This window comes from Rana temporaria, chromosome 12 (assembly GCF_905171775.1).
Source record: "Rana temporaria chromosome 12, aRanTem1.1, whole genome shotgun sequence".
In the NCBI taxonomy this organism is placed as follows: domain Eukaryota; kingdom Metazoa; phylum Chordata; class Amphibia; order Anura; family Ranidae; genus Rana; species Rana temporaria.
The window spans coordinates 4,730,920-4,748,816 of NC_053500.1; the positions used below are offsets into that span (position 1 = coordinate 4,730,920).

The window sequence follows — 17,897 nt, forward strand, 5'->3', positions numbered from 1 at the left end:
GGTGAGGGGGTGTGTTGTGCTGGGTGGGGTGTTGTGCTAAGAGGGGGATTTGGGTGAGGGGGGGGGTGTTGTGCTGGGAGGGGGATTTGGGTCAAGGGGTTGTGCCAAGAGGGGGATAGTGCTGGGTGGGGCGTTGTGCCAAGAGGGGGATTTGGGTGAGGGGGGGGGGGTGTTGTGCTGGGTGGGGCGTTGTGCTAAGAGGGGGATTTGGGTGAGGGGGGGGGTTGTGCTGGGAGGGGGATTGTGCTGGGTGGGGCGTTGTGCTAAGAGGGGGATTTGGGTGAGGGGGGGGGGGGGTTGTGCTGGGAGGGGGATTTGGGTCCTGCAAGCAGCATCTGTCGGGCGGTGCGGGAGCGGTGTATACACTGCTCCTGCCAAAGCACTTCGACGCTCTGCGGCAGCCTTTAACCCTTTATTCGTTTTACCCCCACTAGCGGCCGAAAAGCGACCACTATAAGGCCCCTTTCACACTGGGGAAAGGGATTCGCCGCTCCAGGTGGGAACCCAGATGAATATCCTTTGTTGCAGACAACTCAGGTGCAGGCAATGCACTTAGCAAAGCAGGAACAAAGATGGTCTCTGGACAGCCACACTCTGAAAAAATTGTAGCCTTTTATTAAGAGGACAGCACTACAAGTCACAGCAAAATAAAATAAAACCTGACTGCTGACGCGTTTCACACTGAAACTAGTGCTTAGTCATATGACCAAGCAATAGTTTTAGTGCGAAACGCGTCAGTGGTCAGGTTTTATTTTATTTTGCTGTGACTTGTAGTGCTGTCCTTCTCTTAATAAAAGGCTACACTATGTTCAGAGTGCGGCTGTCCAGAGACAATCTTTGTTCCTCCCTTTCACACTGGGGCGCTAATTGAGCTAAAAAATAGCGCCTGCAAACTGACCTAAAACAGCGGCTGTTGTTTCTCCAGTGTGAAAGCCTGAGGGCTTTCACACTGGGGCGGAGCGCTAAGCAGGACCGCTCCAAAAGTCCTGCTAGCCGCATCTTTGGAGCAGTGAAGGAGCGATGCGTTTACCGCTCCTCCACCGCTTCTTCCCATTGAAAGCAATGGGAAACCGCGGCTATACCGGGCATTAACCTTTTATTCGGCCGCTAGCGGGGGGGAACTGCACCGCTAGCGGCCGAATACCTCCGCAATTCCGACGGTAAAAGCGCCTTACTGCCATTGCACCTCCCACTTTGCTGCCAACGCCCCCACCCCGCCCCAGTGTGTAAGCAGCCTAAGGGTCCTTTCACATTGATCAGTTTTTGTCCAACCAAAAAAGCAGGAGAAAAAATGCACGACCATTAAATCCTATGAAATTCTTCATACCAGTCAGTTGCTTAAAAAACAAAAAAAAAAAAAAAAACACACAAGAAGTGCCAAAACCGCACCCCCCAACATTGAAATAATTGAAAAATGGACTATATAAAAAAAAAAAAAACACCCGCGGTTGCGTTTTTGGTGTGGTTTCTAAATCACATGTATTTTTTTTCACAGGTGCACAACGCACCGGAAACGTAGCAAAAACGCACATGCATATATTTTTTGCAATGGAGCAGGTGTGAAAGCAGCCAAAACGAAATTTCAGCGGATTCTCGTCCCAGACCATTTTCCTGCTTTCCCATTGGTCAAATAAATAAATCAAGGCGCAAGGTACGGAATACGGTAATCCAGAAAAATCTTTCAGCAGTCAACTTTCTATGCTCTGGCATGGAGTCCCGGTTGCCATTGGTCACTGGACTGGGATGACCGTACATGCACACATGTCTACGGATACAATCTCATCTTCACCCTCCATGTGAAACGGTGCATGTGTATAAATACAAAAGCCAAGGTGTGAAGACTTGAAAAGAGGACATCAAAGCTGCCTATGGACACTGCGGTTTATGGGAATTCACAGGTCTGGAGGGGGAAGAAAAACAAAACAAAAAACAGGCCAGACAACTAATTCTGGTAACAGATCATTTCACACGGGTTATTCTAGTAGATAAGGGAAACATGCCCTCCTCTAGAACTGAGGAGCCCAGAGTCATTAGGCGTGCCCAGAGATTATGGTGGTGGAGCACATAGCATTTATATAATCCATCATGGGGTCTACTCTTGTGGGCTCACCATGCGCCAGCCAACTACTAAGGCCCCTTCGCTGAAAATGACGAAGAAAAAGGATGCAGGATTCACATTAAAGGGTTAATTTGAAGTTCCAGTCTATCCTTTCTGAGTAGAGAAAGCCGTGTTGTTTTGTCTTTCTCCGGATTCTGTAGTCCCGAATTGGTGCCTGGGAGCTTGAAGGTTCCAAAATCTATTGGGTGGGACGGAACCTTTAATCCTAGGTCTGGATTTTACCAGGTGCCTGCAGCCAGTGTGAGTTCACAGGTGTGCAGGGTCCTTATATACTCAAGCCTGAGGATAGCTTATGGCTCCCAGTTTGGAGACAAGGAGGTCTCACCGAGGGGTCAGAGGAGCCCCAACTAGAAGACCAGAGACTGTAGGTCTCAACGAGGGGTTAGAGGAGCCCCAACTAGAAGACCAGAGACTGTAGGTCTCAACGAGGGGTTAGAGGAGCCCCAACTAGAAGACCAGAGACAGGAGGTCTCAATGAGGGGTCAGAGGAGCCCCAACTAGAATACTAGAGACAGGAGGTCTCAACGAGGGGTCAGAGGAGGCCCAGCTAGAAGACCAGAGACAGGAGGTCTCAATGAGAAGGGTCAGAGGAGCCCCAGCCAGGAGTCGAGAAACAGGAGGTCCCACCGAGGGGTCAGAGGAGGCCCAGCCAAAAGACTAGAGATGGGAGGTCTCAATGAGGGGTCAGAGGAGCCCCAGCTAGAAGACCAGAAACGGGAGGTCTCACCAATGGGTCAGAGGAGCCCCAGCCAGGAGTAGAGAGACAGGAGGTCCCACTGAGGGGTCAGAGGAGCTCTAGCTAGGAGTCACGAGACAGAAGGTCTCACTAAGGGGTCAGAGGAGTCCTAGCTAGCAGCCAGGGGTTCTTGTCCCATGAGTCAGGTGGTCTCCTATCGGGTAGGCCAGGAGCGGGCTGTGCAGCAGGGCACTGCGACTTAAAGTTAAGAGAGCCAAGAAAACCAGAGCTGGGCAACATGGAGGGACTGCTAAGAAAAGAAGCAGTTCTGCTGACAAGTGAGTCAGGCGGCTTGGCATTTTCAGGTGTCTGTTCATGTTGATGTGAAGAACCCTTGCATGGGCAACTGATGTCTATGGTAACTCATTGGAAAATCACCTACCACAAGAGTATAATCCCCCCAATACTGCACTATGTATGGGGTTTTATGATCAACTGGAAATTTTTAGGGGCTTGTATTACACTCTCTGTTCTTTTACTCTTAGTACATGTGATGCAAGTATAGTGTTGTCCTGTATGGTTCACATCCGGAATATGAAGTTTCATTGTGGAAAAGAAAGTCTCACAATGTAGGCCAAGATAAAAAACAAACAAACACAAACACAATCAGCCTACTGCCAACGCAATACAATTGAAACGGTTGATGGCAAGCTGCCTTTAGTCTACAAGCAGGGTTCCTCCAGAGGGTGGTAGGGGTTCCTTGTGCTGATGGACCTCCTATTCATTGGTGACTGCATAATTCTGGGACTAACACCACTTGGCACAGTCAGCAGTATATTACCAATCATCTTTTTTTAGCAGTGTTTAAGGGATGAACTGCAATAACTACCATAAGGGGGATTGTAACCATTACTGTAAAAGGAGATATTCTGACCACCACCGAAAGGGGGATATCCCGACCACCATCGAAAGGGGGACATCCCGACCACCACCGAAAAAGGGGGACATCCCGACCACCACCGAAAAGGGGGACATCCCGACCACCACCGAAAAGGGGGACATCCCGACCACCACCGAAAGGGGGACATCCCAACCACCACCGTAAGGGGGACATCCCGACCACCACCGTAAGGGGGACATCCCGACCACCACTGCATGGGATGAAGTCTTGCTACTGGACACAAACGTGAGGGGCATTTTTCCAGATGCACTGGTTTTAGTAAGAGTCACCTAAGGCCTAAAAAAACATTTTAGGGGTTCCTCTTAGAAAGTTGGTCTATATCAGTGTTTCTCAATTCCAGTCCTCAGGCCCCCCCAACAGGTCAGGTTTTCAGGATTTTCCTCAGATGAAAAGGCTGTGGTGATTACTAAGGCTGGGTTCACACTACTACACTACTTTCATCCTACTTTGCTCTGCTACATTGGTCCTACATTTATCCTACATTGGTCCTACATCCATCCTACTTTCATGAACAGGATACTACTTTGGTCCGACTTCAATGATATTCAATGGGCCTGAAGTAGGATCAATGTAGGACCAAAAGTAGTACAGGGAGCATTTTCAAAGTCGGACCGACTTGTGTAGGACGCTACAAGACGCTCTCATAGGAAAACATTGAACACAGAGCAAAGTAGGATGAAAGTAGTGTAGTAGTGTGAACCCAGCCTACGGCAGTGAAACTGATCAAATCACCTGTGCAAAATAATGGAAATCCTGACCTGTTGGGGGGGCCTGAGGACTGGAATTGAGAAACACTGGTCTATATGCTCATGTTTGCTATTAAGCTGGCTGACGTTTTCCTGAGTGCATGGCCAGTATTATTCTAAGTCAACATAAAGATCTGCCATCTTCACTCATTCATTCTATTCCATGGACTGCACACAGGACACCACCTAACAAGCTTCTCTAAAAGTGGCCAAGCTGTGAAATTCCCTACTGCATTGACAAAAATCAATTGTTGAATTTTAAAAAAAAGTCTTGATGCTTTTCTTAAAATGCCCATAGACCTAGGCAGTGTCCATAGGCTGGAGTCGGAAGACATGCATGATCAGAGGACCCTCAGGGACCACCATTGCCCCACAATCATGTTGACAGGACCTGAGGGTCCTCTGGAACCTACACAACAAGTTCTTACTCTAGACCAGAGTCTCCAAAATCCGGCGTACCGCAAGATTATATGTACCCGCAGCTAGGGTCAGCCGCCTCCCACAGAGGTCTTCATGTCCACCTACAATTTTCCTTTTTCTGCCAACATCAACAACCTCCCTCCTTGTTCCCTGGTCTCTAGCACAGGTTTCCTGGGGTGTGCCAACATTGGACCTCTGTTGGTTGATGGGACTGATAGCCTCCTGAAAACCATGTACTTGCACCAGCTTTTACAAGATGGCATTTGCTCCACCCCGACCTGCTCCGCCTGCTGCTATAACCACGCTCTCGGACTCTCCAAGTCAAGTATGTGAGGTAAGGGTGGGCTCTAATGTAAGGTAGGGACTTTGATAGGAACTATAATGTAAGGAAGGACTCATGGGAATGCAGATGTAAGGGGGGGGGGGGGCTCCAACGTAAGGGTGGAGATGTAAAGGAGGACCCTGATGTAGGGATTGGACTTTTATTGGGACTCTGGTAGGCTCTGAGGAAGAAGGTACTCCTTCAAACCGTGTCAGAGCCAGCAGTGGCCCTTATGGCCTCTCTGTTACCATCTGGAGACTGTCCTTTTCAGGACTTATCGCCATGATTGGGTGGCTTTTCCAAGCAATATTTATTCACATGTTTGTGAGTAGTTTTAATTTGTTTTTATCAATACATTTGCTTAGGACAGGCGCACCCTCTTTTCTTTACTCTCTTTCTCCGACTCTAGAGGGGACCCTGATGTAAGGAGGTCAGATGAGCCCCAGCTAGGAATCAAGAGACAGGATTTATATTATTTTTATTATTATTATTGTTATTATTATTATACAGGATATTATTTTTCCCCCATTCATTTTGAAGTACTCTGTGTACCAGCATTGAGTGCAAGCTTTCGTTGCAAGTAATTCTTGATGGTTGTAAATGGGATCAGCTTGTGGTCTGTAATCTTATATATGTAATTGATCCTGCTAGAAGCTTAACTTTCCTTATTTGTTTACAATTGTAGGATTCTAACGTGAAGAAGCGGGCGCTGTCCCGCGAAACGCGTCTGAGAAACTATCTGGACATACCGATGTCTGCAAATATTGGCAACCTATTCGATTGCAGCTCCTCCATCTCCAGTTATTTGTTGTGTGATTTTTTTTTATGATTTGTATAAATAAAATGTATATTCTCTTACATAATTTTGGCGTGGTACCTTAAAAATCCTATTTTTTTCTGTTAGGGATTTATTATTATCCATTATACAGGATTAATATATTATTATTTTTCCTATATAGGCTTATCATAGTATTATTCTTATCAGGATTTACATATAATCCAGGATATATATATATATATATATATATATATATATATATATATATATATATATATATATATATATATATTTATTATAAAAAAAAATATAGGATTTATACATACTGCATATTAACAGGATAGAGAGTGTGTATATATATATATATATATATATATATATATATATATATATATATATATATATATATATATATATATATATATATATATATATATATATATATATATATATATATACACACACACACACACACACACATACATATATATACACACATACATATATATACACACACACACACACACACACACACACACACATACATATATATACACACACACACACACACTATATATATACACATATATATAGGCCCGGGTTCTCCAGATACGCCGTCGTCCAAATGTGCGCCGTCGTATCTATGCGCTTATTCAGGAAAGCAGATACGCCTGGATTCTGGCAAGATACGACCGACGCAAGTCTCCTACGCCGTCGTATCTTGGGTGCATATTTACGCTGGCCGCTAGGGGCGCTTCCGTAGATTTACGTGTCGAATATGTAAATGAGCGAGATACGCAGATTCACGAACGTACTTGCGCCCCCGTCGCAGTAAGCTGCGCCGTTTACGTAAGGCGTACGTCCGGCGTAAGTTTACCCCCTCATAAAGCAGGCGTAAGTCATGTGAAAGGTATGGGCGCGGGAACAGCGTCGTATTTTACGTCGTTTACGTAAGTCGTACGTGAATGGGGCTGGGCGTAGGTTACGTTCACCTCGCATGAATGGAGCCGGCGTATCTTAGGGAGTAAATTCAACGTGATTCTGGAGCACGCGCCGTTCGTTCGGCCGTGCATTTACATGGGGTCACGCTTCATTATAATACAACACGCCCACTGCCTTGCTACTTTGAATTACGCGGGCTCACGCCGGCCCATTTACGTTACGCCGGCGTAAATATGGGAGCGAGTGCTTTGTGAATACTCAGCTTGCCTCTCAATGTTACGTCGGCGTAGCGCATATGAGATCTAAAGATGCGCCGATCTCTCTGAATCCGGGCCATACTCTCTATCCTGTTAATATGCTGTACGCATAAATCCTATATATACATATACATACACACACATAAATTATTATTATAAACGATTTATATATTATTATTATTCTTCAGGATTTATCTAGATTATTATTATACAGGACTTGTATATTATATTATGCCGGATTTATATATTATTATTACACAGGATTTATATAGCGCCAATAGTTTGCGCAGTGCTTTACTGTGCAGGATGGGCTGAAGGAGAAAAAAAAAAAAGTTCAGTTGTTGGGGGTTGGGTATATTTTAGGGTAGGCCTCTCTGAAGAGATGCGTTTTCAGCGAACGTCTAAAAGTGGACAGTGTAGGGAGGTAGCCGGATAGATTGAGGTAGGGAGTTCCAGAGGACAGGGGAGACTCGGGGGAAGTCCTGGAGTCAAGCATAATATTAATAACCTGTGATCGGACAGGACCCTTGAAACGCAGTTCTCCGACAGAATTTCAGTGGTGCAAGGACCCCCCCCCCCCTTGCACCACTGAAACATTATCAGGGAGGTCCAGGCAGCAAGTAAAACTCTTGAACAAGTAAGATGGTTTCTATGATATCAATGAATTGCGTATTTTATTTTAATTTATGAAGACGACGCACAGATGTCCACTCACATGCATCAATAATCTTCCTCCTCCATGAATCCCCCCCCCCCCTCAGCTTCCTGGCAGTGAAACCCACATCCACATGACGAGGACATGAAGAACGTTCCAGAACGCCTTTCTCCAATATCAGCCGTTCAGCAGATCTGGGTTGCAGTGATTGAGGACACCGGATTGGTTTATAGAGATGGAGTTGAAGGGTTCTCTCTCTCTCTGACATCTTGGTGCAATGCAGACATATTTTTTTTCCCCTCGGACTGTTTGTATGTCAGAAGGTTTGGTGATGAGATTGGCCTGGAAAGCCCCCGGTCCAGAATTCAGTACAGAGGAGTAAAAGACAAAGCTATATAAGGAAAGGGACGATCGTATGTTAGTGTAAAGGAAGATGAGAGATCCCAGCAGGGCGAGATTAACCCCTTTGGGCCCTGAAGCCTTCCATACTGGGATAGCGGCAGCCGGATCCTAGAATCCCCCCGGATCCTAGAGGCAACCCGGATCCTAGAATCCCCCCAGATCCTAGAGGCAACCCGGATCCTAGAATCCCCCCGTCTCCTAGAGGCACCCCGGATCCTAGAGGCACCCCGGATCCTAGAATCCCCCCATATACTAGAGGCACCCCGGATCCTAGAATCCCCCCCATATACTAGAGGCACCCCAGGTCCTAGAAACCCCCCATATACTAGAGGCACCCCGGATCCTAGAATCCCCCCAGATCCTAGAGGCACCCCGGATCCTAGAAGGCCCCCAGATCCTAGAATCCCCCCATATACTAGAGGCACCCCGGATCCTAGAAGGCCCCCAGATCCTAGAGGCACCCCGGATCCTAGAATCCCCCCGGATCCTAGAGGCCCCCGGATCCTAGAGGCCCCCCGGATCCTAGAATCCACCCGGATCCTAGAATCCCCCCGGATCCTAGAATCCCCCCATATACTAGAGGCACCCCAGATCCTAGATTCACCCCAGATCCTAGAGGCACCCCGGATCCTAGAATCCCCCCATATACTAGAGGCAGCCCGGATCCTAGAATCCCCCCATATACTAGAGGCACCCCGGATCCTAGAATCCCCCCATATACTAGAGGCACCCCGGATCCTAGAATCCCCCCATATACTAGAGGCACCCCGGATCCTAGAATCCCCCCAGATCCTAGAGGCACCCTGGATCCTAGAAGCCCCCCAGATCCTAGAATCCCCCTGGATCCTAGAATCCCCCCATATACTAGAGGCACCCCGGATCCTAGATTCACCCCAGATCCTAGAGGCCCCCGGATCCTAGAATCCCCCCAGATCCTAGAGGCCCCCCGGATCCTAGAGGCCCCCCGGATCCTAGAGGCCCCCCCGGATACTAGAAGCCCCCCGGATCCTAGAAGCCCTTATCCCTGTAATAGGCCATAAGAACATAATGAGAAGAAGATCTCTTCCTCATATTGCCTTTTTTTTTGCCCTTTACATCTCATTTGGGAGATTTCCCTTCACTTCCTGCCCCATGGCCACAACAGTGAGCAGCAGGAAATCTCTCCAAAGGGAAGGAATCTATGGTTGTCCCCATTGGAAGATTGTCCTTATGTCCTGTTCAGGTGACAACCCTAAATTTTCTTTCCCTTACATTCAACAGCCACGCCAGCCAAAGAAAATAAATTACCATCCCCCCATGCACACCAAGCAGCGTGGATGGAGGAATGTCCACTGCAGGAGGTCACGACACCCTTGGCTGCCTACATACCCACACAGTGAGGCTACTTTCACACTGGGGCGGTGCAGGCGCTCGTTTTAGCTGCGCTTTACCGCTGCTATAGTGGCGCTGCTTTTCGGGGCACTTTTTTTTTTTTGATCACTTTTATTCCTATTACAAGGAATGTAAACATCCCTTGTAATAGCAATAAGGGATGACAGGTCCTCTTTATGGAGAGATCTGAAGTCTGTAAGACCTCAAATCTCCCCTCTACCTTTAGGCCGGGTTCACACCATAGCGAATTTGATGGGGTATCACCGCATCCAATTCGCAATAGCAGGAGATTTTGACCTGCTCTCTATGGAGCCAGTTCACACGTCTCCGCGGCAGGCCCGCTTCACACGTCTCTGCGGCAGGCCCGCTTCACACGTCTCCGCGGCAGGCCCGCTTCACACGTCTCCGCGGCAGGCCCGCTTCACACGTCTCCGCGGCAGGCCCCTTGATGAAAAATTATGTGTGTCTTTTGGTCCGTTTCAGGTCTAAATCCAGCCCAAAATTCGGGCTGAAATCGGACCTGAAACGGTGAACGAGGACGCACCGGAACGAGGACGCAGGCCCGGTTCACGCGTCCCCGCAGCAGGCCCCTTGCTGAACAATGTGCATCTTTTGGTCCGTTTCAGGTCTGAATCCTGCCCAAAATTCCGGCTGAAATCGGACCTGAAGCAGTGAACGAGGACGCAGGCCCGGTTCACACATCGCCGCAGCAGGCCCGGTTCACACATCTCCGCAGCAGGCCCCTTGCAGAAAAACGATGTGGGTCTTTTGGTCCGTTTCAGGTACGAATTCGGGCTGAAATCGGACCTGAAAACTGTGAACGAGGACGCACCGGACCCCTGCTGTGAGCCGCAAGCGGCTCATATGTGAACCCATCCTAAAAAAGCAAAAGATAAACTTCTTTTCGTTCCCCCCCCCCCCCATTTACTTCTGCCATAGACAGGAAGTGACATCATCACGTCGCTCTGGTCTTCCTAAAATTCAGGGGGTAGGCAACCTGGGGGCCCTCCAGCTGGTGGAGAACTACAAGTTCCATCATGCCTCTGGGAGAAATTGTAACCGCCAGCCTTGCAAATGCCTCATGGCAAATGTAGTTCCACAACAGGTTGCCTGCCCCTGTCCTAGATCATAGAGGCTATCAGAGACAATCTGGTCTCTGTCCACCTCTGTGACCAGCCGCGCAAATCATCGGATCGTTTCCCGGGATTGCTGATAAAAGAGGTAAGCCCGAGAAACACCGGCCAGCGGCGGGACGACCCAATCCACCGCTTCCGAAAGCGATCCAGCGGCTAATTAGCCGCTCGGACTGCTTTCATGAGAAAGACAAATACCAGCTGAAAAAAAAATAATAAAATACCGAGGTTACGGTTTAGCTCCAGCCATAACCTCAGTAAACCATTTGCAAAAGGTGCAACGTGTATATATACGTATTACGGTCAGTGGCTAAACGTCGGGATTGCGCTGGACAAAGCTGCCCGGTGGGGCTGCTGTGAACTCGTCCCGGAACCCTCATACTTTCAAAAGTGATTTTCAATCATTTAAGATCTGCAATTCCATTCAAATAATCCCCCCGGTGAAGTCCTTATTCAGGCACTTCCTGCTATAGAGGTGACAACGCTCTGCCCCGGCCTACCTACTGTGCTCCTGTGTTATCACCCTGACAGATGCGCTTCTTCCAATGAAGATAACAAGTGGCTGTTTCAATGCACATAAGGCAGGTATGGTGCACTGTCGTCACTGTGAGGAAACCCGACCCGGGGAGAAAAATGGCATGCAGCCATTGCTGGAGTGCATGTAGACAGGAAATGGCCGCAAAGAGGCTGCAGGAGATCAGTAGCAGTGAGCTGTCAGCAAGGGTTGAAAAAGATAAAAACAAGGATCTTATTAAAAGGATACCTCATCACTTTAAATGCTACTTAGCAGGAAGAATCTAGGCAGCACCCTGAAAATACCCTTTGACTTGAATTCCTTCTGAAAACTAATAGTGCACTACCTCTGTTCTGCAGGCTCATCGCTGTATATCTGCAGTGTGAGATCATCAAGGGCACTGCTGCCTCCGACTGCTAATCTCACCAGATCTGTAAGGTTACCACTTGTTGCTCCCTGTTCTACTTGCTGAAGAGGAAGCTGTACCTGAAGACCCGCAAGGATCACATACACGGAATATCACTACTGTGCTGCTCACTGTTCTCCTTGCTGGAGGGGAAGCTGTACATGGGGTCCTGCAGTGCAAGAATCTCCCTGCTTCCAAGCCTGGTGGTCTCAGGAGATTTGGTGATGTCACTACTGTGCTGCTCACTGTTCTCCCTGATGGAGAGGAAGCTGGAGAGGAAGCTGTACCTGAAGACCTACAGTGCAAGGATCTCCTTAATGATCCATTTAGGGGATCTGTGCTACCTCCACCTCTCCTAAAGCTTCTTCATCATTATCCCACCAGTCATCAGATCATCAGCCAATTTGGGGAGGGGGGCAGCTCTGACATAAGGAAGTCCCTCTTTTGAGATAGCCGTCTCAACACACAATAAGAGAGTGCATTCACACCTGCGAATGCACCCTGCACTCCGATTACATGCAAGGACCTCAGCTGGGGCTCCTGCCATTAGCAGCGGGAGGTAGCCCCATTGAAAGCAAAGGGAGGCTGCTTGCTCCCACAGCTAATTGCGGCCACCCTCATGCGAGAGGTCAGCCCTGGGCGTGGGAACCTCAGCTGGGGTTTCCGCGGTTAGCTGCAGGAGGCAGCCCCATTAAAAGTAAATGAGAGGCCTCTGGCTCCCACAGCTAATTGCGGCCACTCACATGCGAGAGATCAGCCCTGGATGCAAGCAGTCTGCGTTAAGGGTTGATCACTTCCAATGCGATTGCTGCATGCGCAATTACATGGAAGTTGCCGTGATTACCAGTGGGAACCAGCAGCCTTATTATTGCTTTTAATGAGGCTGCCTCCCGCAGCCAATCACAGCCACTCACATGTGAGAGATCAGCCCTGGGCACAAGCAGTCTACTCCCAAGGCTGATCATGTGACAGCTGCATGAGCAGGGGGCTGCCTCCCACAGCTAATCACAGCCACTAACATGCGAGAGATCAGCCCTGGGCACAAGCAGTCTATGCCCAGGGCAAATCATGCGATAGCTACATGAGCAGCCACGAATAGCTGCGGGAGCCATCAGCCTTATTATTGCTTTCAATGAAGCTGCCTCCTAGAGCCAATCATGGCCAATCACATGTGACAGATCAGCCCTTGTCTATGCCCAAGGCTGATCATGTGAAAGCCATGAGCAGTCAATATTAGCTGCAGGGGGGCTGCCTCCCGCAGCCAATCACAGCCACGAACATGTGAGAGATCAGCCCTCACATGCGGCCACGATTAGATGCGGGAGCCGGAAGCCTTATTGCCTTCAATGGGGCTGCCACCCGCAGCTAATCACAGCCACTCACATGCGATAAAGATTAGCCCTGGGTGCAAGCCTTCTTTGCCCAAGGCTGATCATGTGATAGCTGCATGAGCGGCCACAATTAGCTGCGGGAACCGGCAGCCTTATTATTGCTTTCAAATGGGGTCGACTGCCCCAGCAAATCACAACCACTCAATTGTGAGAGATCAGCCCTAGGCGCAAGCAGTCCACTCCCAGGGCCGATCATGTGATAGCTGCATGAGCGGCCACGATTAGCTGCGGGAACCGGCAGCCTTATTATTGCTTTCAAATGGGGCGGACTGCCCCAGCTAATCACAGCCACTCAATTGTGAGAGATCAGCCCTAGGCGCAAGCAGTCCACGCCCAAGGCTGATCATGCGATAGATGCATGAGCGGCCACGATTAGCTGCAGGAGCTGGCAGCCTTATTATTGCTTTCAATGGGGATACCTTTCCGCAGCTAATCCCATGCGACAGATCAGCCCTGGGTGCAAGCAGTCTACACCCAAGGCTGATCATGTAACAGCTGCATGAGCAGTCAATATTAGCTGCAGGGGGCTGCCTCCCACAAGCGAGAGATCAGCCCTGGGCACATGCAATCTACGCCCAAGGCTGATCATGTGATAGCTGCATGAGCGGCCACGATTAGATGTAGGAGCCGGCAGCCTTATTATTGCTTTCAATGGGGCTGCCTCCCACATCGAATCACAGCCACTAACATGCGAGAGATCAGCCCTGGGCACAAGCAGTCTATGCCCAGGGCAAATCATGTGATAGCTACATGAGCAGCCACGAATAGCTGCGGGAGCCATCAGCCTTATTATTGCTTTCAATGAAGCTGCCTACTAGAGCCAATCATGGCCAATCACATGTGACAGATCAGCCCCTGGCGCAAGCAGTCTATGCCCAAGGCTGATCATGTGAAAGCCACATGAGCAGTCAATATTAGCTGCAGGGGGGGCTGCCTCCCGCAGCCAATCACAGCCACTAACATGTGAGAGATCAGCCCTCACATGCGGCCACAATTAGATGCGGGAGCTGGCAGCCTTATTATTGCTTTCAATGGGGCTGCCACCCGCAGCTAATCACAGCCACTCACATGCAATAGAGATTAGCCCTGGGTGCAAGCCTTCTTTGCCCAAGGCCGATTATGCGATAGCTGCATGGGTGGCCACAATTAGCTGCGGGAACCGGCAGCCTTCTTATTGCTTTCAAATGGGGCGGACTGCCCTAGCTAATCACAGCCACTCAAGTGTGAGAGATCAGACCTAGGCACAAGCAGTCCACTCCCAAGGCCGATCATGTGATAGCTGCATGAACGGCCACGATTAGCTGCAGGAGCCGGCTGCCTTATTATTGCTTTCAATGGGGATACCTTCCGCAGCTAATCCCATGCGACAGATCAGCCCTGGGTGTAAGCAGTCTACACCCAAGGCTGATCATGTGACAGCCACATAAGCAGTCAATATTAGCGACAGGGGGGCTGCCTCCTGCAGCCAATCACAGTCACTAACTTGCGGGAGATCACTAACATGCGAGAGATCAGCCCTCAAATGCGATAGAGATTAGTCCTGGGTGCAAGCCTTCTATGCCTAAGGCTGATCATGTGACAGCTGCATGAGCAACCACAATTAGCTGTGGGAGTCGGCAGCCTTATTATTGCTTTCAAATGGGGCCGACTGCCCCAGCTAATCGCAGCCACTCACATGCGAGAGATCAGCCCTGGGCGAAAGCAGTCAACGCCCAAGGCTGATCATGTGATAGCTGCATGAGCGGCCACGGTTAGCTGCGGGACCCGGAAGCCTTATTATTGCTTTCAATGGGGCTGCCACCCGCAGCTAATTATGGCCAATCGCATGCGAGAGATCAGCCCTGGGCTCAAGCAATCTATGCCCAAGGCCAATAATATCGACTGCTCATGCAGCGGTCACATGATCTGCAGGGGGCTGCCTCCCACAGCTAATCACAGCCGCCAACATGCGAGAGATCAGCCCTGGGCACAAGCAGTCTACCCCCAAGGCTGATCATGCGGTAGCTGCATGAGCGGCCACGATTAGCTGCGGGAGCCGGAAGCCTTATTATTGCTTTCAATGGAGCTGCCTCCCACAGCTAATCACAGCCACACAGCCCTCACATGCAAGAGATCAGCCCTGGGCACAAGCAGATTATGCCCAGGGCTAATCATGTGATAGCTGCATGAGCGGCCACGATTAGCTGCAGGAGCCGACAGCCTTATTATTGCTTTCAATTGGGCTGCCTTCTGCAGCTAATCACATGCGACAGATCAGCCCTGGGTGCAAGCAGTCTACACCCAAGGCTGATCATGTGACAGCTGCATGAGCAGTCAATATTAGCTGCAGGGGGGCTGCCTCCCACAGCTAATCACAGCCACTCACATGCAAGGAGATCAGCCCAGGGCGCAAGCAGTCCATGCCCAAGGCTAATCATGTGATAGCTGCATGAGCGGCCACGATTAGCTGCGGGGGCCGGCAGCCTTATTATTGCTTTCAATGGAGCTGCCTCCCAGAGCTAATTATGGCCAATCACATGCGACGGATCAGCCCTGGGCACAAGCGGTCTAGGCCCAAAGCTGATCATGTGACAGCTGCATGAGCAGCCACAATTAGCTGCGGGAGCCGGCATCCTTCTTATTGCTTTCAATGAGGCAGCTATTCGAGGGAACACTCGCGAGGTCTAAATCAGGGGCGCATTCGCAGGTTCGTGTTCGTAGGGAGCCCCACAGGCAATACCGGTTAGTAGTTGTTTGCTTTTTACTTGCCTTTATTGGGCACACTTTTTACAGTAGAGGTCCCCTTTAAATGCATGGGGGCATAACATCAGTTTCAGATCAAATACATTGTTTTTGTCCTCATAGTGGACCCTCACATGGGCTTTACTGGGAGACACGCCATAGCCTGGGCTGACAACGTTTGAAGCACTGATTACTCACAAGCAAACATCCTGACGTCTCATCTATTCCTAATGGCCACAAATAAGTGGGAACATTTCAACAGAAACCCCCGACGAGATGCTGCCCTTCCTTATTGTCACGCATTCTGAATAAACAGGAAGCATTTGAGGCAATACTTCTTAGCCAGCAACCTCAGGGGGATGAGGCCAGCGGCCTCCATTTTGTACACTCTCTATTTTCAGCCTCACCACCGCTCAGGCCCTGTTTTTTTTTTTTTTTTTGCTGCAGGCATGCACATGAGAAGCGTATATATTGCAGCAACATGACTAAAAGACTCTGTTTGCATGCCGATTAACTAACACCACCTTCTTAGAAAAGGCAAAACAATGCGATCCATCCAGTTAAAATAAAATGAGGATAAAATCAGTTTGTTTACCTATCACAGCTTATACAATGGGGCCTCCCGTTTACCCCCAGGGAAGCCTGTGACAGGCAGAGAGGTAGGGGGGGGGGGGGGATGGGAGAGGGTTAATGGCATGCCAATAATAGCTCTTATCCGAAAACTGTTCAATCCAGCTGCAGGGAACCGTCAGCCTCCATTTACCCCCCCAAAAAAATAAAAATAAAAGCGTCAGCTAAAATTAAACCTGTACACGGCTGATAAAAATCTAGAAGATGCCAAAAAAAGGAGGCAAACCACATCCTCTCCTATATAGTGGAGAGACCGTTTTTTCTTTTTTTTTGCAGGTCTGATGTCACCGCACTACAGAAATGAGGTCTCTTTAAGAAAAAAAAAATTAAAAATACACAAAACCTGCAACGAGATTTACAAAAGAAAAAAAAAAATCAGAAATAATTAACTTTTCTTTTGCAAAACGACAGGAAGTCGAGTCAAAGTCACAGCAGCTCGACACGACACGCAGATCAATTAGGCCAGCAGCACGTACGCACAGGGGGGAGACACAGGCATGGAGGGGGTAACTGCCTTTGCTAAATATAAAAATAAAGTAAGTAAAAAATTAAATAAATAAAAAAAAGGTCCATCTTCTCCCACAATCCTCAGAACTTACCTGGAAAATGGAACGTGACAAAAAAAAAACACGATTGTTTAACCCTCTGTGTGCCGAGAGGCCTACAAGGGGTTGGTTAAGCAACAGTCTACACAAAAAAAAAGGAATATATAATAACACTAAAAACATTTTGTTGTCAAACAAACAAACAAAAAAAAGAAAAGCTGTAAAAAAATAAAAAAAGATCACAAATGAGAATTTAAAATAAAAGAAAAAAAGGACGTGTCATCTACTTACAGTTTGACATCCATACTAGTTGTGTTCGGGGCCACAGTGATGAAGCATAGATTCCCAGTACAGAAAAAAAAGCAACAAAAATAAAGCAACGAAAAAGAATAATGATAATAAACCGTCGGCGGCGTTTAGCCAGCAATGTGCCACCTTAAGGGCCAGCAGAGGCTTCCCCACCACCACCCAGGAAAGAGTGCAGTCCACAGATGCAAGCTAGGCCCAAAATGTCTGCCAGGCATTGGTGGTGGTGGTGGAGTTCCTGCAGCCGAGGAAGGGAGGAGGGGGGTGGGGGGTGTGTGAGTGAGTGAGTGTTATTCCTGTGTGTTTGTATGGCTCTTGTCTTCTAGTGGCAGGGAAGGTAACGTTGCCTGCAGCCGATTTTGCCAGATTCCTCTGCTTGTCTCAATGCCTGGGCTGTGTGAGCCTCCATGTTCACCCCCCCCCCCCTTACACAGAAAGCAGCATGTGACACAGACAATAATGCAAAAAGATACTCCTTGTGGAAGGGGGGGGGGGGAGAGGCCTTGAGCACAACCCCTCCACACTCTTTGAAAAAAAGAGAAAAGAAGGGGTAAGGAAAGTAGAAAGAGTGCCCTTCTCTGCACCTTAAGTGGGGCTAATGG

At 48.8% G+C, this 17,897-nt stretch overlaps 1 protein-coding gene across 6 annotated transcripts in view; it reads right to left on the minus strand.

Annotated features, from left to right (window-relative positions):
- ZMYND8 (zinc finger MYND-type containing 8) overlaps positions 1–17,897 on the minus strand; it is a 142,308-nt gene that overhangs the window by 112,357 nt on the left and 12,054 nt on the right. Inside the window, exon 1 of one of the 6 annotated variants that reach the window (XM_040330306.1) lies at positions 17,281–17,733. The exons of the other annotated variants lie outside the window; for them this stretch is intronic. Within the exon in view, the coding sequence (XP_040186240.1) occupies positions 17,281–17,294 (14 nt within the window). The 5' untranslated portion in view covers positions 17,295–17,733. Of the gene's footprint in view, positions 1–17,280; positions 17,734–17,897 lie in introns of those variants that run through there. 6 annotated transcript variants of the gene reach the window in all.